The sequence below is a fragment of the Coregonus clupeaformis genome, chromosome 7 (assembly GCF_020615455.1).
Source record: "Coregonus clupeaformis isolate EN_2021a chromosome 7, ASM2061545v1, whole genome shotgun sequence".
NCBI lineage: Eukaryota > Metazoa > Chordata > Actinopteri > Salmoniformes > Salmonidae > Coregonus > Coregonus clupeaformis.
In genome coordinates, this window is record NC_059198.1 from 21,574,692 (window position 1) to 21,588,507 (window position 13,816).

The 13,816-nt window shown below is 43.6% G+C and overlaps 1 protein-coding gene across 2 annotated transcripts; it reads right to left on the minus strand.

Moving 5' to 3' along the window:
• Nucleotides 1-1,689: 1,689 nt before the first annotated feature.
• On the minus strand, nt 1,690-7,419 carry LOC121569033 (ran GTPase-activating protein 1). 2 transcript variants are annotated; one of them, XM_041879619.2, is made up of 15 exons: nt 7,313-7,419; nt 6,506-6,625; nt 6,214-6,341; nt 5,865-5,924; nt 5,599-5,778; nt 5,173-5,307; nt 4,755-4,913; nt 4,519-4,632; nt 4,271-4,370; nt 4,041-4,125; nt 3,690-3,912; nt 3,447-3,552; nt 3,223-3,311; nt 2,991-3,112; nt 1,690-2,307 (listed from the first exon to the last, which is right to left on the minus strand). In XM_041879619.2, the coding sequence occupies exons 2-15, from the start codon at nt 6,615-6,617 to the stop codon at nt 2,226-2,228; spliced, it is 1,695 nt and encodes a 564-aa protein (XP_041735553.1). In that variant the 5' UTR covers nt 6,618-6,625; nt 7,313-7,419; the 3' UTR covers nt 1,690-2,225. The 2 variants fall into 2 exon arrangements, with proteins under 2 accessions (XP_041735553.1, XP_041735554.1); XM_041879620.2 differs by having other exon boundaries at nt 2,224-2,307; nt 2,953-3,112.
• Between the last annotated feature and the right edge of the window lie 6,397 nt (nt 7,420-13,816).

Consider the following 13,816-nt stretch of genomic DNA (forward strand, 5'->3'; position numbering starts at 1 on the left):
ATGTCGATATTTTGTTCCCAGAGCCAGTTAGTTATCACTTTTGCCTTATGGCAAGGTGCTCCATCATGCTGGAAAAGGCATTGGTCGTCACCAAACTGTTCTTGGATGGTTGGGAGAAGTTGCTGTCGGAGGATGTGTTGGTACCATTCTTTATTCATGGCTGTGTTCTTAGGCAAAATTGTGAGTGAGCCCACTCCCATGCCTGAGATGCAACCCCACACATGGTCTCAGAATGCTTTACTGTTGGCATGACACAGGACTGATGGTAGCGCTCACCTTGTCTTCTCCGGACAAGGTGTTTTCCGGATGCCCCAAACAATCGGAAAGGGGATTCATCAGAGAAAATGACTTTACCCCAGTCCTCAGCAGTCCAATCCCTGTACCTTTTGCAGAATATCAGTCTGTCCCTGATGTTTTTCCTGGAGAGAAGTGGCTTCTTTGCTGCCCTTCTCGACACCAGGCCATCCTCCAAAAGTCCTCGCCTCACTGTGCGTGCAGATGCACTCGCACCTGCCTGCTGCCATTCCTAAGCAAGCTCTGCACTGGTGGTGCCCCGATCCCGCAGCTGAATCAACTTTAGGAGACGGTCCTGGCGCTTGCTAGACTTTCTTGGGCGCCCTGAAGCCTTCTTCACAACAATTGAACCTCTCTCCTTGAAGTTCTTGATGATCCGATAAATGGTTGATTTAGGTGCAATCTTACTAGCAGCAATATCCTTGCCTGTGAAGCCCTTTTTGTGCAAAGCAATGATGACGGCATGTGTTTCCTTGCAGGTAACCATGGTTAACAGAGGAAGAACAATGATTTCAAGCACCACCCTCCTTTTAAAGCTTCCAGTCTGTTATTGTAACTCAATCAGCATGATAGAGTGATCTCCAGCCTTGTCCTCGTCAACACTCTCACCTGTGTTAACGAGAGAATCAGTGACATGATGGCAGCTGGTCCTTTTGTGGCAGGGCTGAAATGTAGTGGAAATGTTTTTTGGGGGATTAAGTTGATTTTCATGGCAAAGAGGGACTTTGCAATTAATTGCAATTCATCTGATCACTCTTCATGACATTCTGGAGTACATGCAAATTGCCATCATCAAAACTGAGTATTTATGTGTAATAGTATAATTAGTATTTGTGTCATTCTCAAAACTTTGACCACGACTGTACACGGAACAAAAATATAAACATGTGAAGTGCTGGTTTCAATAGCTGAAATAAAAGATCCCAGAAATGTTCCATACTCACAAAAAGCTTATTTTTTTTAAATGTTGTGCACAAATGTGTTTACATCACTGTTAGTGAGCATTTTATCCTTTGGTCAAGATAATCACATCCACCCAACAGGTGTGGCATATCAAGAAGCTGATTAAACAGCATCATTACACATGTGCAACTTGTGCTGGGGGGGTGCTGAGGAGTATTTCTGTCTGTAATAAAGCCCTATTGTGGGGAAAACACATTCTGATTGGCTGGGCTTGGCTTCCCAGTCATGTGAAATCCATAGATTAGGGCCTAATGAATGTATTGCACATGACTGATTTCCTTATGCATTTATATTTTTGTTCAGTGTAGGTTTCAAAATTTGGGAGGAGAAAGAACCTGCACCCAGATGAATAGTTTCTTTCCTCTGTAAAAAGTGGTAAATATGGTTGAAGGACTAGATCCTTATTCAAGGTAGTGCTTACTAAACTTCCAGTCCACTCAATAACGGAGACACCCAAATAGTGTCTGTTTAATAGCTGCAACAATAAAGAAATCTACATATTTATTCGGTTCTTCCCTTTTGATTGTTATTGTATAATCACATTTCCACAGCAGCCCATATCACACATTTTATATTTGTATTTTTATATCCATTTTACCTCCCTTTTCTTTTTCTTTTTACATAAAACATTACTTATTGAGGGTAAATATGGAGAGAACCTGTGTTGAAGATTGTAATTCAGTCCTTTCACTGTGGGTGAGGCAGGATGCGCCATTCACACTTAATCGCCCAAGTGTTTGTGTGTGTAATATTCAGTCCGTCCATCCACAGTGTAATCCTATTCCACTTAAAATAATACACATCCATGAGGTGATGTGCAAGGCTCCAGCTGTGAATCTTCTGAGTTGGTGAAATAGAGTGCAGTGCAACAGTTTAGTCCTTGTTGTGCTAAGGGCCCCCTTTATGTCTGGGGGTGGGAATTGTTCTGTTCTTAAGTCAGTGAGAGTGTCTGTGGGGTCCGGTGTGACTCAGCTCTCAGGCCTGACCTGCTCCAGCGTGGACTTGAGGATGTTCCTGGCGCTGCTGCACGACTCCAGGGCCTGGATGTGTCTGAGGGTCACAAACATACAGTCACACACCTGCAAGGCGAGGTCAGTCCAGATGCATCAAAGCTGTGACCAAGAGACTGAAAAACAGCTTCTATCTCAAGGCCATCAGACTGTTAAACAGCCATCACTAGCACATTAGAGGCTGCTGCCTAGACATAGACTTGAAATCACTGGCCACTTTAAGAAATGGAAGACTAGACACTTTAATAATGTTTACGTCTTGCATTACTCATCTCATATGTATATACTGTATTCTATACTATTCTACAGTATCTTAGTCCATGCCGCTCTGACGTCGCTCATCCATATGTATATATTCTTAATTCATTCCTTACTTAGATTTGTGTGTATTGGGTATATGTTGTGAAATTGTTAGATATTACTTGTTAGATATTACTGCACTGTCGGAGCTAGAAGCACAAGCATTTCGCTACACCCGCAATAACATCTGCTAAACACGTATGTGCCCAATAACATTTGATTTGAATGATGGACAGTTTCACCTTTCATCTTTACTGTTTTTTTTAAACGCAGCAGCCTGACAATATAGGAAACTGGGTACATTGTGCAATTTGGAGCATGTTGGCAATATCCTTTGGGAACTTTGTGCCAATGTGGTGTGTTAATCTGCAGTCGGAGAGGGTACCTGAGAGCTACGCTGCCGCCCATCACTCACGCCCTTACCGGGACATGAAGGCCTCCAGCACAGCGATGTGCTCCTGGGGGAAGTAGTCCTGACGTACGGCGTACTCCAGCGCCTGCAAATGACCAGGCACCACACGCACCGGCCTCACCTTGTCCTCACTCTGAATGAGACAGAGAGAGGGGGAGACACGAGGGCTACAATAATACAAGGCGGAAGAAAACCAGGAGTTATTCTACAAATTCGTATTACTCTACGAATGTGTGTGCATACCTTGAGGAGTCCCAGCATTACTAACAGCGATGATACAAAGTTGTAACCTTGGAAGGAGGGGCTGGCGAAGGCTTTCCTGAGAATTGCGTCTGTAGAACAAAGAGGATATACACTTAACATGCAGTCATACAGATGAGCAACAAAAACAGTCTCATATCCATGGACTCAGTCATCTGGCCCCATGTTTTCACCAAGTACTCACAAATGAGATAAGTGGCACTCACCAATACTGTCCAGGACAGCACTCTTAACCTCTTCATCTTCCTCCTTGTACACAGAGGAGATCTTCAGGAAAGCCTCCGCTGTCTTACCAGCATCAGCCACATCTACCTGGAAGAGAAGAGCGAGGACAACAGGTTCAACATCACCAGCAACCTGTTTCAGCCTACTGCCAACACACTGTATGTCACCTCAGGTTTCCACTAAGTAGTTTGCTGTGTAAGCTATTCATGACAGGGTGTGTTTACCTGCTGTTCGAAGAGCAGGGCCCTCTTGGTGCCCAGTTTGAGCAGCTTGTCTGGGGAGGGGAAGCAGAGGAAGGAGGCGGCATCTGGGGGTTGGGGCACTGACGGAGGGGAGGACACCTGATTCACACTGCTGTCCTCCTCCTCCTCCTCCTCATCTTCATCATCATCCTCCTCATAGTCATCCTCTTCCTCCTCCTCATCCTCAGGCTCCCCTTCATCATCGCTGCAGGTAGAGACAAAGATTACACAAAGAGATTTTCTCATGGCGGCTTGTGATAAAAGACAGGATGGCTGAGGTCGAGTGTGGGTAAGTCTAAAAGTATAAACTAATTTCCTATTTCAATCCAGTACCTGAGTGATCCCAGCAGGTCTCCCATGTTCAGGCCATCCATTACCGCTCTGAGGGCATCACAGCACTCCTCCCCCAGGCAGTTACCTGACAGTACCAACACACAAAGTCACACATGACAGCACAAAGTCACACATGAAATCTACAGATCCTAAGAAAACATTAACAGCCGATGCAACATTTTCAATCCAGTTTTCATGTGTTGTAAGTCAAGTGTGTATCCATCATATACCATTTAGGTCCAGTTTCTCCAGTGTGGCTTTGCCCTCGACTGATTGTGCCACCAGCAGTGCAGCTTCTCCTGTAATCTCCCCGAATGACAGATTCAGCTCCTGACAGAGGTAAAAAATAAATAATAATATGGGTGTGTATGAGTCAGGTGCTGCCACAGCAGAGGGAAATGTATGAACACCCATGAAGTAACAATCAAGTACAGCAGATGTTCCTGCAGCCGAGGGTGGGACCAGTGCTACCCTGTACCTTGAGGATGGGAAGCCCCTCAGTGACTGCCTCTGCGATGGCTATAGCCCCCTCGGAACGCACCAGACAGTCTCCAAAGTTTATCACCTGGACACTACGCAAATGTTTCAGAGCCTGAAGGGGGCACAAAACACGCAGTGTCAGTCATTGTATGAAAATGCATTTGAGCAGTCATCAACTTCATGAGGGTTTCATTGTCATACGGCCTTTGTACACAAGGCAAACCACTACTGTACCTGTGCCATGGCGATAGCTCCTTTCTTGGTGAAGGTGTTGTCGTTGAGGTTGAGGACCCGGAGCTGGGGGTTGTGTTGCATGGCAGTGGCCAGAGCAGTCACCCCATGGTGATTGATCCCATTCTGGGGCACGTGCACCTCCTCCAGACTACCCATCAGCTGAGGGCACACAGGAGGTCATACAGTAGCATCAGACATAGATAGCTATATAGACAGTATATGGCTTGTCACTGTCAGTACAGTTTAATCATAGACTCAGTGGCATTACGTTGGTGTGTTCGAGGAGCTTTTATCTATGCAGCTGCCAGTACTAATGCTAAAGAGCTCCTTGTGAACCACTGTGGTGACTAACTGCATATACTCTAGTCCAGATGGTCAGAAATTCTGATATGTTCAGCTCAGGAGCCAGTGTCTGTACCTGGAAGGCCTGGGCGAGGGCAGTGGCCCCATCATTCTCCAGACGGTTCCTGCCTGCGATGAACACCTTCAGCCCAAGGGGGGTGCCCTGTGCACTGGACTGCTTATAGCACTCCGTCAACGCTGCAGCTAAGATCTGAGGAGACCACACATACAGAGCACAGTGAAAAACTACTTTGGAAAAAGTTGTGTTTGTCAGGATAGATATTAAATCATTTCATAATATTATTATGATATCACTTCTCAAATGATATCAGTATTCAACCTTAACACAAGCTATATTTCATATGAGAAGTGAAATTAGCTTTAGATCTTCTCTTAAATTATTTTACTGACTATATTACAACTAGCAGGGGGCAACTTTATGTTGTTGAGTCTACTCAATAACACAATATAGCTCCTATCAAACTAGAGACATTCTACCCACCTTGCCTCCACCAATGCCCATGCCGCAGTTGTTGAGCCGCAGTTCCTGCAGCGTGTGACAGGCAGTGCTCTTGAGCAACTTCTCGATGCCCTTCACCCCGTCTGGTCCAAAGGCGTTGTCACTGAGGTCCAGCAAGGTCAGTCTGGCGCCTGCTGTCATCAGGGCCGCACCCAGGGAGTTCTGAATAGGGGAGATGAAGGATGAGTTTACAATCCCATACAATCTTTCATCTATCAAAGGGAGCAGGTGTTTTTTTTTTGTCTCACCAGGGCTGGAGGGATCTCAGAACGCAGTCGCCCAGTAAACATGTCACTCCAGTAACAGTACTGAGGGAGAGAGATGGTGATAAAGGGTTAGCTATAGTATTGTCTAGCTAGCCCTATATATCACAGGCACATTGCTCTCACCAATAGAGGTAAAATAAGCAAGATTGAGTGATTGACAGCAGAATACATGACAGATATGAAAGCAAGACAGAACAGAGCCAACAACAGGTATCAACATATGAGATCATCAATCCTTCTCCGTGTGGCAGTCAGTGGAATACCTGTCCTCTGTACCACAAACAATGCAATCAAAACAAACCTCATCTCATAACCACTCTGTGACTGGTACCTTAAATTCACTCTTTGTCTCCAGGGCTTTAGCGATGGCCTGTGCTGCCTCCACCCCATAAGTGTTCCCCTCCAGCCTGAGCGCTTGCAACCCCTTGAACTCCTGGATCTCTTTCACCATCTCTTCCACTGGAAAGAAGGAGACAGGGGGAGAGATTGAAGACAAAGACCATGATTGTGTGATGAACAATACATTTAACATTGGACACCACCTTGTCCTTGAACAACCTATTGTATGACAACTGGAGGAGCATAAGCATAATGAGTCAATGGTCAGTGGTTGAAATTCTTACCAGATTGTGCATTGTCGAATTTGCGTCCTTGGCCCTTATAGCTCAACTCTCCCTCAGTCACCTGAGTTTTGGCCAGAGAATCGGCCAACTGTGCAACAACATCAGTCGCCATCAGGACACCTGAGGAACATACACACTTATGAACAAGAATATGCACTACTTACTTAGGCAGGTACTCTACTAGGTGGTAATTGATAATATATTATGTTTTGCTTAAGACCTAACGTTACCAAAGACACACATGAAGTTTGAAGTGATGTTATAAACATTATTCATAGTTAGCTAGCTAGTTAACTTTAGCTAATATATACACAGATGGGAAGTTGCTCTATCTGTAAACGTTGCTAGCTTGCTATCGTTGTGCTACTCTCTGGAAGAAGTGGAAACCCTTGCTAACTAATGATAACCAACTAGCATGATAGTTACGACATTATAAACATATTTGGTAACGAGTTATAACCATTTGGCACACCATCTCATGCCAGGATAGTTGAGGCTAACCAGCTGGCTAACTAGCTAGGTAATGAACTGTTGGAAAAAGCTGAATATGGTCGATCATTTCCAATGTGGTGTGTCAAAGTTGTGACATGTTCCCCAATAATACAGCCAACAAAACAAGTTACTTAACGTTGTTCTGACTTGGCAAAGTCATAACATAACTCTAGTTAGCTTAGCAAGCTAAAGTTGGGCATGCGGTGGTACGGCCTTCAACCAACTTGATCTGATAAATATGGCAACTCTCCTTACGTGTGGCTTTACTAACGTTTCCCTGAATACATTTGCAAGCGAAACTGTTTCAATGCTTACCAAATGCTAATTTCTGCGTAGAGGCCTGTAGCTAGTTGTTTCCAGAACAGTGCTATCTGCCCCACAAGCTGTCTCCCGCTCCGTTCTGACGTTGAAACACTTCGAATGACGCGAGACACACGGGACTTGTAGTTCGTTTGCTCATCTTCTTCTATGATATAATGGCGGTCCGCAAACAAACGTTTAAGTGCATGCTGCCACCTACTGGAATATAATATGCCATTTAGCAGACGCTTTTATCCAAAGCGACGTACAGTCATGTGCGCATTCATTTTTACGTATGGGTGGTCCCGGGGATCGAACCCACTACCCTGGCGTTACAAGCGCCATGTTCTACCAATTGAGCTACAGAGGACCACATAATGTACGATCAATCATGATCTGCCCAATTCTGTACTACCATGAAAATATTTTTGTTGAGGCTACCAGACAGCCCTTTTCATTATTTTGTATACAACACATTTTTATTATGTAATAATTAATTTTAACAACAAATTCCAAATGCAAGTTTCATAAGTACATTTTCAATTTGAAGCTATTCTGACATACCAAAATACCATTAGGCCTATGCTAGTAATTGTTGCCATAACCTATTGCTGGTGAGCTTGCAAAGTAAACAGTTAATTTATTTATTTATTTAATTTTATTTCACCTTTATTTAACCAGGTAAGCCAGTTGAGAACAAGTTCTCATTTACAACTGCGACCTGGCCAAGATAAAGCAAAGCAGTGCGATAAAAACAACAACACAGAGTTACATATGGGGTAAAAAAACATAAAGTCAAAAAAAGAAAAGAAAAAAAGAAAATATATATACAGTGTGTGCAAATGTAGCAAGTTATGGAGGTAAGGCAATAAATAGGCTATAGTGCAAAATAATGACAATTAGTATTAACACTGGAATGCTAGATGTGCAAGAGATTATGTGCAAATAGAGATACTGGGGTGCAAATTAGCAAAATAAATAACAATATAGGGATGAGGCAGTTGGGTGGGCTAATTTCAGATGGGCTGTGTACAGGTGCAGTGATCGGTAAGGTGCTCTGACAACTGATGCTTAAAGTTAGTGAGGGAGATAAGAGTCTCCAGCTTCAGAGATTTTTTCAATTCGTTCCAGTCATTGGCAGCAGAGAACTGGAAGGAATGGCGGCCAAAGGAGGTGTTGGCTTTGGGGATGACCAGTGAGATATACCTGCTGGAGCGCAGACTACGGGTGGGTGCTGCTATGGTGACCAATGAGCTAAGATAAGGCGGGGATTTGCCTAGCAGTGATTTATAGATGGCCTGGAGCCAGTGGCTTTGACGACGAACATGTAGTGAGGACCAGCCAACAAGAGCGTACAGGTCACAGTGGTGGGTAGTGTATGGGGCTTTGGAGACAAAACGGATGGCACTGTGATAGACTACATCCAATTTGCTGAGTAGAGTGTTGGAGGCTATTTTGTAAATGACACCGCCGAAGTCAAGGATCGGTAAGATAGTCAGTTTTACGAGGGCATGTTTGGCAGCATGAGTGAAGGAGGCTTTGTTGCGAAATAGGAAGCCGATTCTAGATTTAACTTTGGATTGGAGATTCTTAATGTGAGTCTGGAAGGAGAGTTTACAGTCTAACCAGACACCTAGGTATTTGTAGTTGTCCACATACTCTAGGTCAGACCCGTCGAGAGTAGTGATTCTAGTCGGGTGGGCGGGTGCCAGCAGCGTTCGATTAAAGAGCATGTATTTAGTTTTACTAGTGTTTAAGAGCAGTTGGAGGCTACTGAAGGAGTGTTGTTAATATTCTTGATCACCAAACAATTTTTGGAGCTGAATATTTATTTATGGCAATTCTCTCTCTCTACAATTTGACGTTTGCGCTGCACCCGATCCTATAGCTAGCTGTATAGCACATCAGTAATCTGTTCGCTAGTTCCGTGGTTCTCAAACTTTTTGACCCACGACCCCCAAAAAGGAGTGGTTCAAAGCTTGCATGCACGCAGGCACAGGGCGAATACGCATGCACAATCACTGCGCAAATGTTGCCACTAGCCAGTCATTCCAGCCATAAACAGTGATACATTTTCAAAACGCTAGATACAGAAATAAACGGTGTTTTAAACTTGTATTTTGAGCTGAGTCATTCATGTAAGCAGTCAATATCAACTAGGGATATCATGTCACATTGTCACTTCTCTGGAATCCAGAGCAAGCAGGATCAGTGGCGATTTTAGCATGTAAATCTTGGTGGGGCAAAAAAATAAAAAATAAAAAATGGGGATGCATGTGAGCAAAGCCACTACACAACACAACAATAAACCATACATTAATTGCGCTATAACGGTGACAGACGGTGCCCACAAACTGTTATGGCCTACATAAAGCTGTCCCAACAGCAGAGCTTTCTATTCAGCACCATGGAGTGAATCCTTACCACTGCTACACCTGGCTATCAGTGGAGCCTTGTCTGACAGCAAAACAGTTAATTCAGCCTCATTTACTGCCTTTAAAAAAAACCATAGCTGATATAGCTGACTTGCTTAAACAAATGTGGTTTCTACTGACAATTGAGATGTACAAACTATGGCATAAGGGGACAACGAGCGGATAAGAGACAATCCGTAATTTCGATGAAGACATTAATGAGCGAGCTAGGACGGACGTAGTCAATATAACTATTTGTTCAGCACTTTTGAAATGTATAGCGACAGAATTCAAGACATGGGCCGCTCTTACAGGATTTTCCCTGTACACCAAGTCAGAACCGTAGGATAAATAAAGGGGGCATACAGTGCATTTCCACATTTTGGTACGTTACAGCCTTATTCTAAAAATCATTAAATTGTTTTTTCCCCTCATCAATCTACACACAATACCCCATAATGACAAAGCAAAAACAGGTTTTTAGACATTTCTGCAAATGTATAATAATAAAAAAATTCATTTACATACATATTCAGACCCTTTACTCAGTACTTTGTTGAAGCACCTTTGGCAGCGATTACAGCCTCAAGTCTTCTTGGGTATGATGCTACAAGCTGGCACACCTGTATTTGGGGAGTTTCTCTCATTCTCCTCTGCAGATCCTCTCAAGCTCTGTCAGGTTGGATGGAGAGAGTCACTGCACAGCTATTTTCAGGTCTCTCCAGAGATGTTAGATCGGGTTCAAGTCCGGGCTCTGGCTGGGCCACTCAAGGGCATTCAGAGACTTGTCCCTAACAGTGATGCCAACTTAGCAATTTTGTTGCTAGATTTAGCAACTTTTTTTTCAAACAGCACCTAGCAACAAATTTAGCTACTTTTGAAAAATTGATTTGGAACTTTTTTTTTGAAAAGTGTCTCAAACGCTAAAATGCACGCATTTTCCCTCTAAATGACACAAAAACGATTTTCTCTGTCACACACTCAGTCACAACACACGTGCCTGGCTGCAAAAGTGTATTGTGAGTGACGTCAGCAGCAGGTGCTCAGCTCGTGCACAGGCAGCAGCAGGCCAGCAGCAATTTCAGCAAATTGCAAATCATTGTTGGCTGACTGCAGCAGCAGTAGTATGTGTTCGACGAGACAAACCCAATGAATATAGTTGGTCAAGAATGTTTGATCTTGAACAGAACTTACAACATCAATCAACATGTCTCAATCAAAATTGTACAGCCAGAAGTACAGAAAAGAGTGGGAGTCTGTACCTGAATTTAAAGGGTGGCTGAAGCCAGTAATTGGGGATGATTGTCAGGCATACTGTGCATGCTGCAAATTAGATATGCTTGCAAAAATGTATGACATCAAAAAAATGTGCTACAGCAAAGCATATAAATAAATCAAAACCGTACAACCCCGCAACGCAGTCTACATTACCACAGTTGGTTAAGAAAGTGGATAACTGCAAAAGTGCACAAGCTACTATGGCAATGGCCATTGCGGAGCATTGTTCGCTGCTAGCATGCAACCAAAAAATGGGGAAAACATTTATTTAGTCAGCCACCAATTGTGCAAGTTCTCCCACTTAAAAAGATGAGAGAGGCCTGTAATTTTCATCATAGGTACACGTCAACTATGACAATGGTGAGGGAGCTTGTTCCAATGGTGGAACAAGCTCCCTCACGACGCCAGGACAGCGGAGTCACTCACCACCTTCCGGAGACATTTGAAACCCCACCTCTTTAAGGAATACCTGGGATAGGATAAAGTAATCCTTCTAACCCCCCTCAAAAAAAAAAAAAAAAAAAAAAAAAGTGGTTATCCCACTGGCTATAAGGTCAATGCACCTATTTGTAAGTCGCTCTGGAAAAGAGCGTCTGCTAAATGATGTAAATGTAAATGACAGACAAAATGAGATTTTTTTTTCCAGAAAATCACATTGTAGGATTTTTAATGAATTTATTTGCAAATTATGGTGGAAAATAAGTATTTGGTCAATAACAAAAGTTTCTCAATACTTTGTTATATACCCTTTGTTGGCAATGACACAGGCCAAACGTTTTCTGTAAGTCTTCACAAGGTTTTCACACACTGTTGCTGGTATTTTGGCCCATTCCTCCATGCAGATCTCCTCTAGAGCAGTGATGTTTTGGGGCTGTCGCTGGGCAACACAGACTTTCAACTCCCTCCAAAGATTTTCTATGGGGTTCAGATCTGGAGACTGGCTAGGCCACTCCAGGACCTTGAAATGCTTCTTACGAAGCCACTTCTTCATTGCCCGGGCGGTGTGTTTGGGATCATTGTCATGCTGAAAGACCCAGCCACGTTTAATCTTCAATGCCCTTGCTGATGGAAGGAGGTTTTCACTCAAAATCTCACGATACATGGCCCCATTCATTCTTTCCTTTACACAGATCAGTCGTCCTGGTCCCTTTGCAGAAAAACAGCCCAAAAGCATGATGTTTCCACCCCCATGCTTCACAGTAGGTATGGTGTTCTTTGGATGCAACTCAGCATTCTTTGTCCTCCAAACACGACGAGTTGAGTTTTTACCAAAAAGTTCTATTTTGGTTTCATCTGACCATATGACATTCTCCCAATCCTCTTCTGGATCATCCAAATGCACTCTAGCAAACTTCAGACGGGCCTGGACATGTACTGGCTTAAGCAGGGGGGACACGTCTGGCACTGCAGGATTTGAGTCCCTGGCGGCGTAGTGTGTTACTGATGGTAGGCTTTGTTACTTTGGTCCCAGCTCTCTGCAGGTAATTCACTAGGTCCCCCCGTGTGGTTCTGGGATTTTTGCTCACCGTTCTTGTGATCATTTTGACCCCACGGGGTGAGATCTTGCGTGGAGCCCCAGATCGAGGGAGATTATCAGTGGTCTTGTATGTCTTCCATTTCCTAATAATTGCTCCCACAGTTGGTTTCTTCAAACCAAGCTGCTTACCTATTGCAGATTCAGTCTTCCCAGCCTGGTGCAGGTCTACAATGTTGTTTCTGGTGTCCTTTGACAGCTCTTTGGTCTCGGCCATAGTGGAGTTTGGAGTGTGACTGTTTGAGGTTGTGGACAGGTGTCTTTTATACTGATAACAAGTTCAAACAGGTGCCATTAATACAGGTAACGAGTGGAGGACAGAGGAGCCTCTTAAAGAAGAAGTTACAGGTCTGTGAGAGCCAGAAATCTTGCTTGTTTGTAGGTGACCAAATACTTATTTTCCACCATAATTTGCAAATAAATTCATTAAAAATCCTACAATGTGATTTTCTGGCATGTTTTTCTCTCAATTTGTCTGTCATAGTTGACGTGTACCTATGATGAAAATTACAGGCCTCTCTCATCTTTTTAAGTGGGAGAACTTGCACAATTGGTGGCTGACTAAATACTTTTTCCCCCCACTGTATCTCTAAAGCCCTAGTTGGTTTAGATAAACTATCAGCTGAAATGAAGAGCATGGCTGGAATGGAGGGAAACGGACTGTTCTCCTGGTTGGGGGAGTGGTTTGGTAAGTATGCTGCACTGGTGGTTACTGGATTTCTATTAGCTGAAATGAAGAGCATGGCTGGAATGGAGGGAAACGGACTGTTCTCCTGGTTGGGGGAGTGGTTTGGTAAGTATGCTGCACTGGTGGTTACTGGATTTCTGACCCTAGTAGTTGTGTTTCTAATATTAATGTGCTGTGCTGCCTGTGTAATTCCTTGTCTGAGAAAGTATGTTACAGATGCCGTGCATGCTGCGGGTATGATGCCCCTCCTAGGGGCTCAAGAAGGAGATGCAGACACTGAGATGGGGTTGACAAAGGATGACCCTTAGTTTGCTATTGGTGAGGTGGTGGAGTGACACCCTAGTGGGTGTCTAAAGGGGGAATCAAAATTCCCTGTTTGTGTTTTTATGTTTTATAAATCCATTTTAACTATTGTGAATGTTTGTCTTTCCTTAGGTGAAGGTTTGAAGTTCCTGGGTGGCTGGTAGCCAACCTAGTACAAGTTAGGTGTAGATGGAAGGACTGAAGGCCTTTTTATTATCATTATTGCCTATTAATAAAAGTGTGATTATTTTTGTTTGTATTGTATTTTAATGAGTGACCCTAGTGGGTGTCAAAAGGGGGAA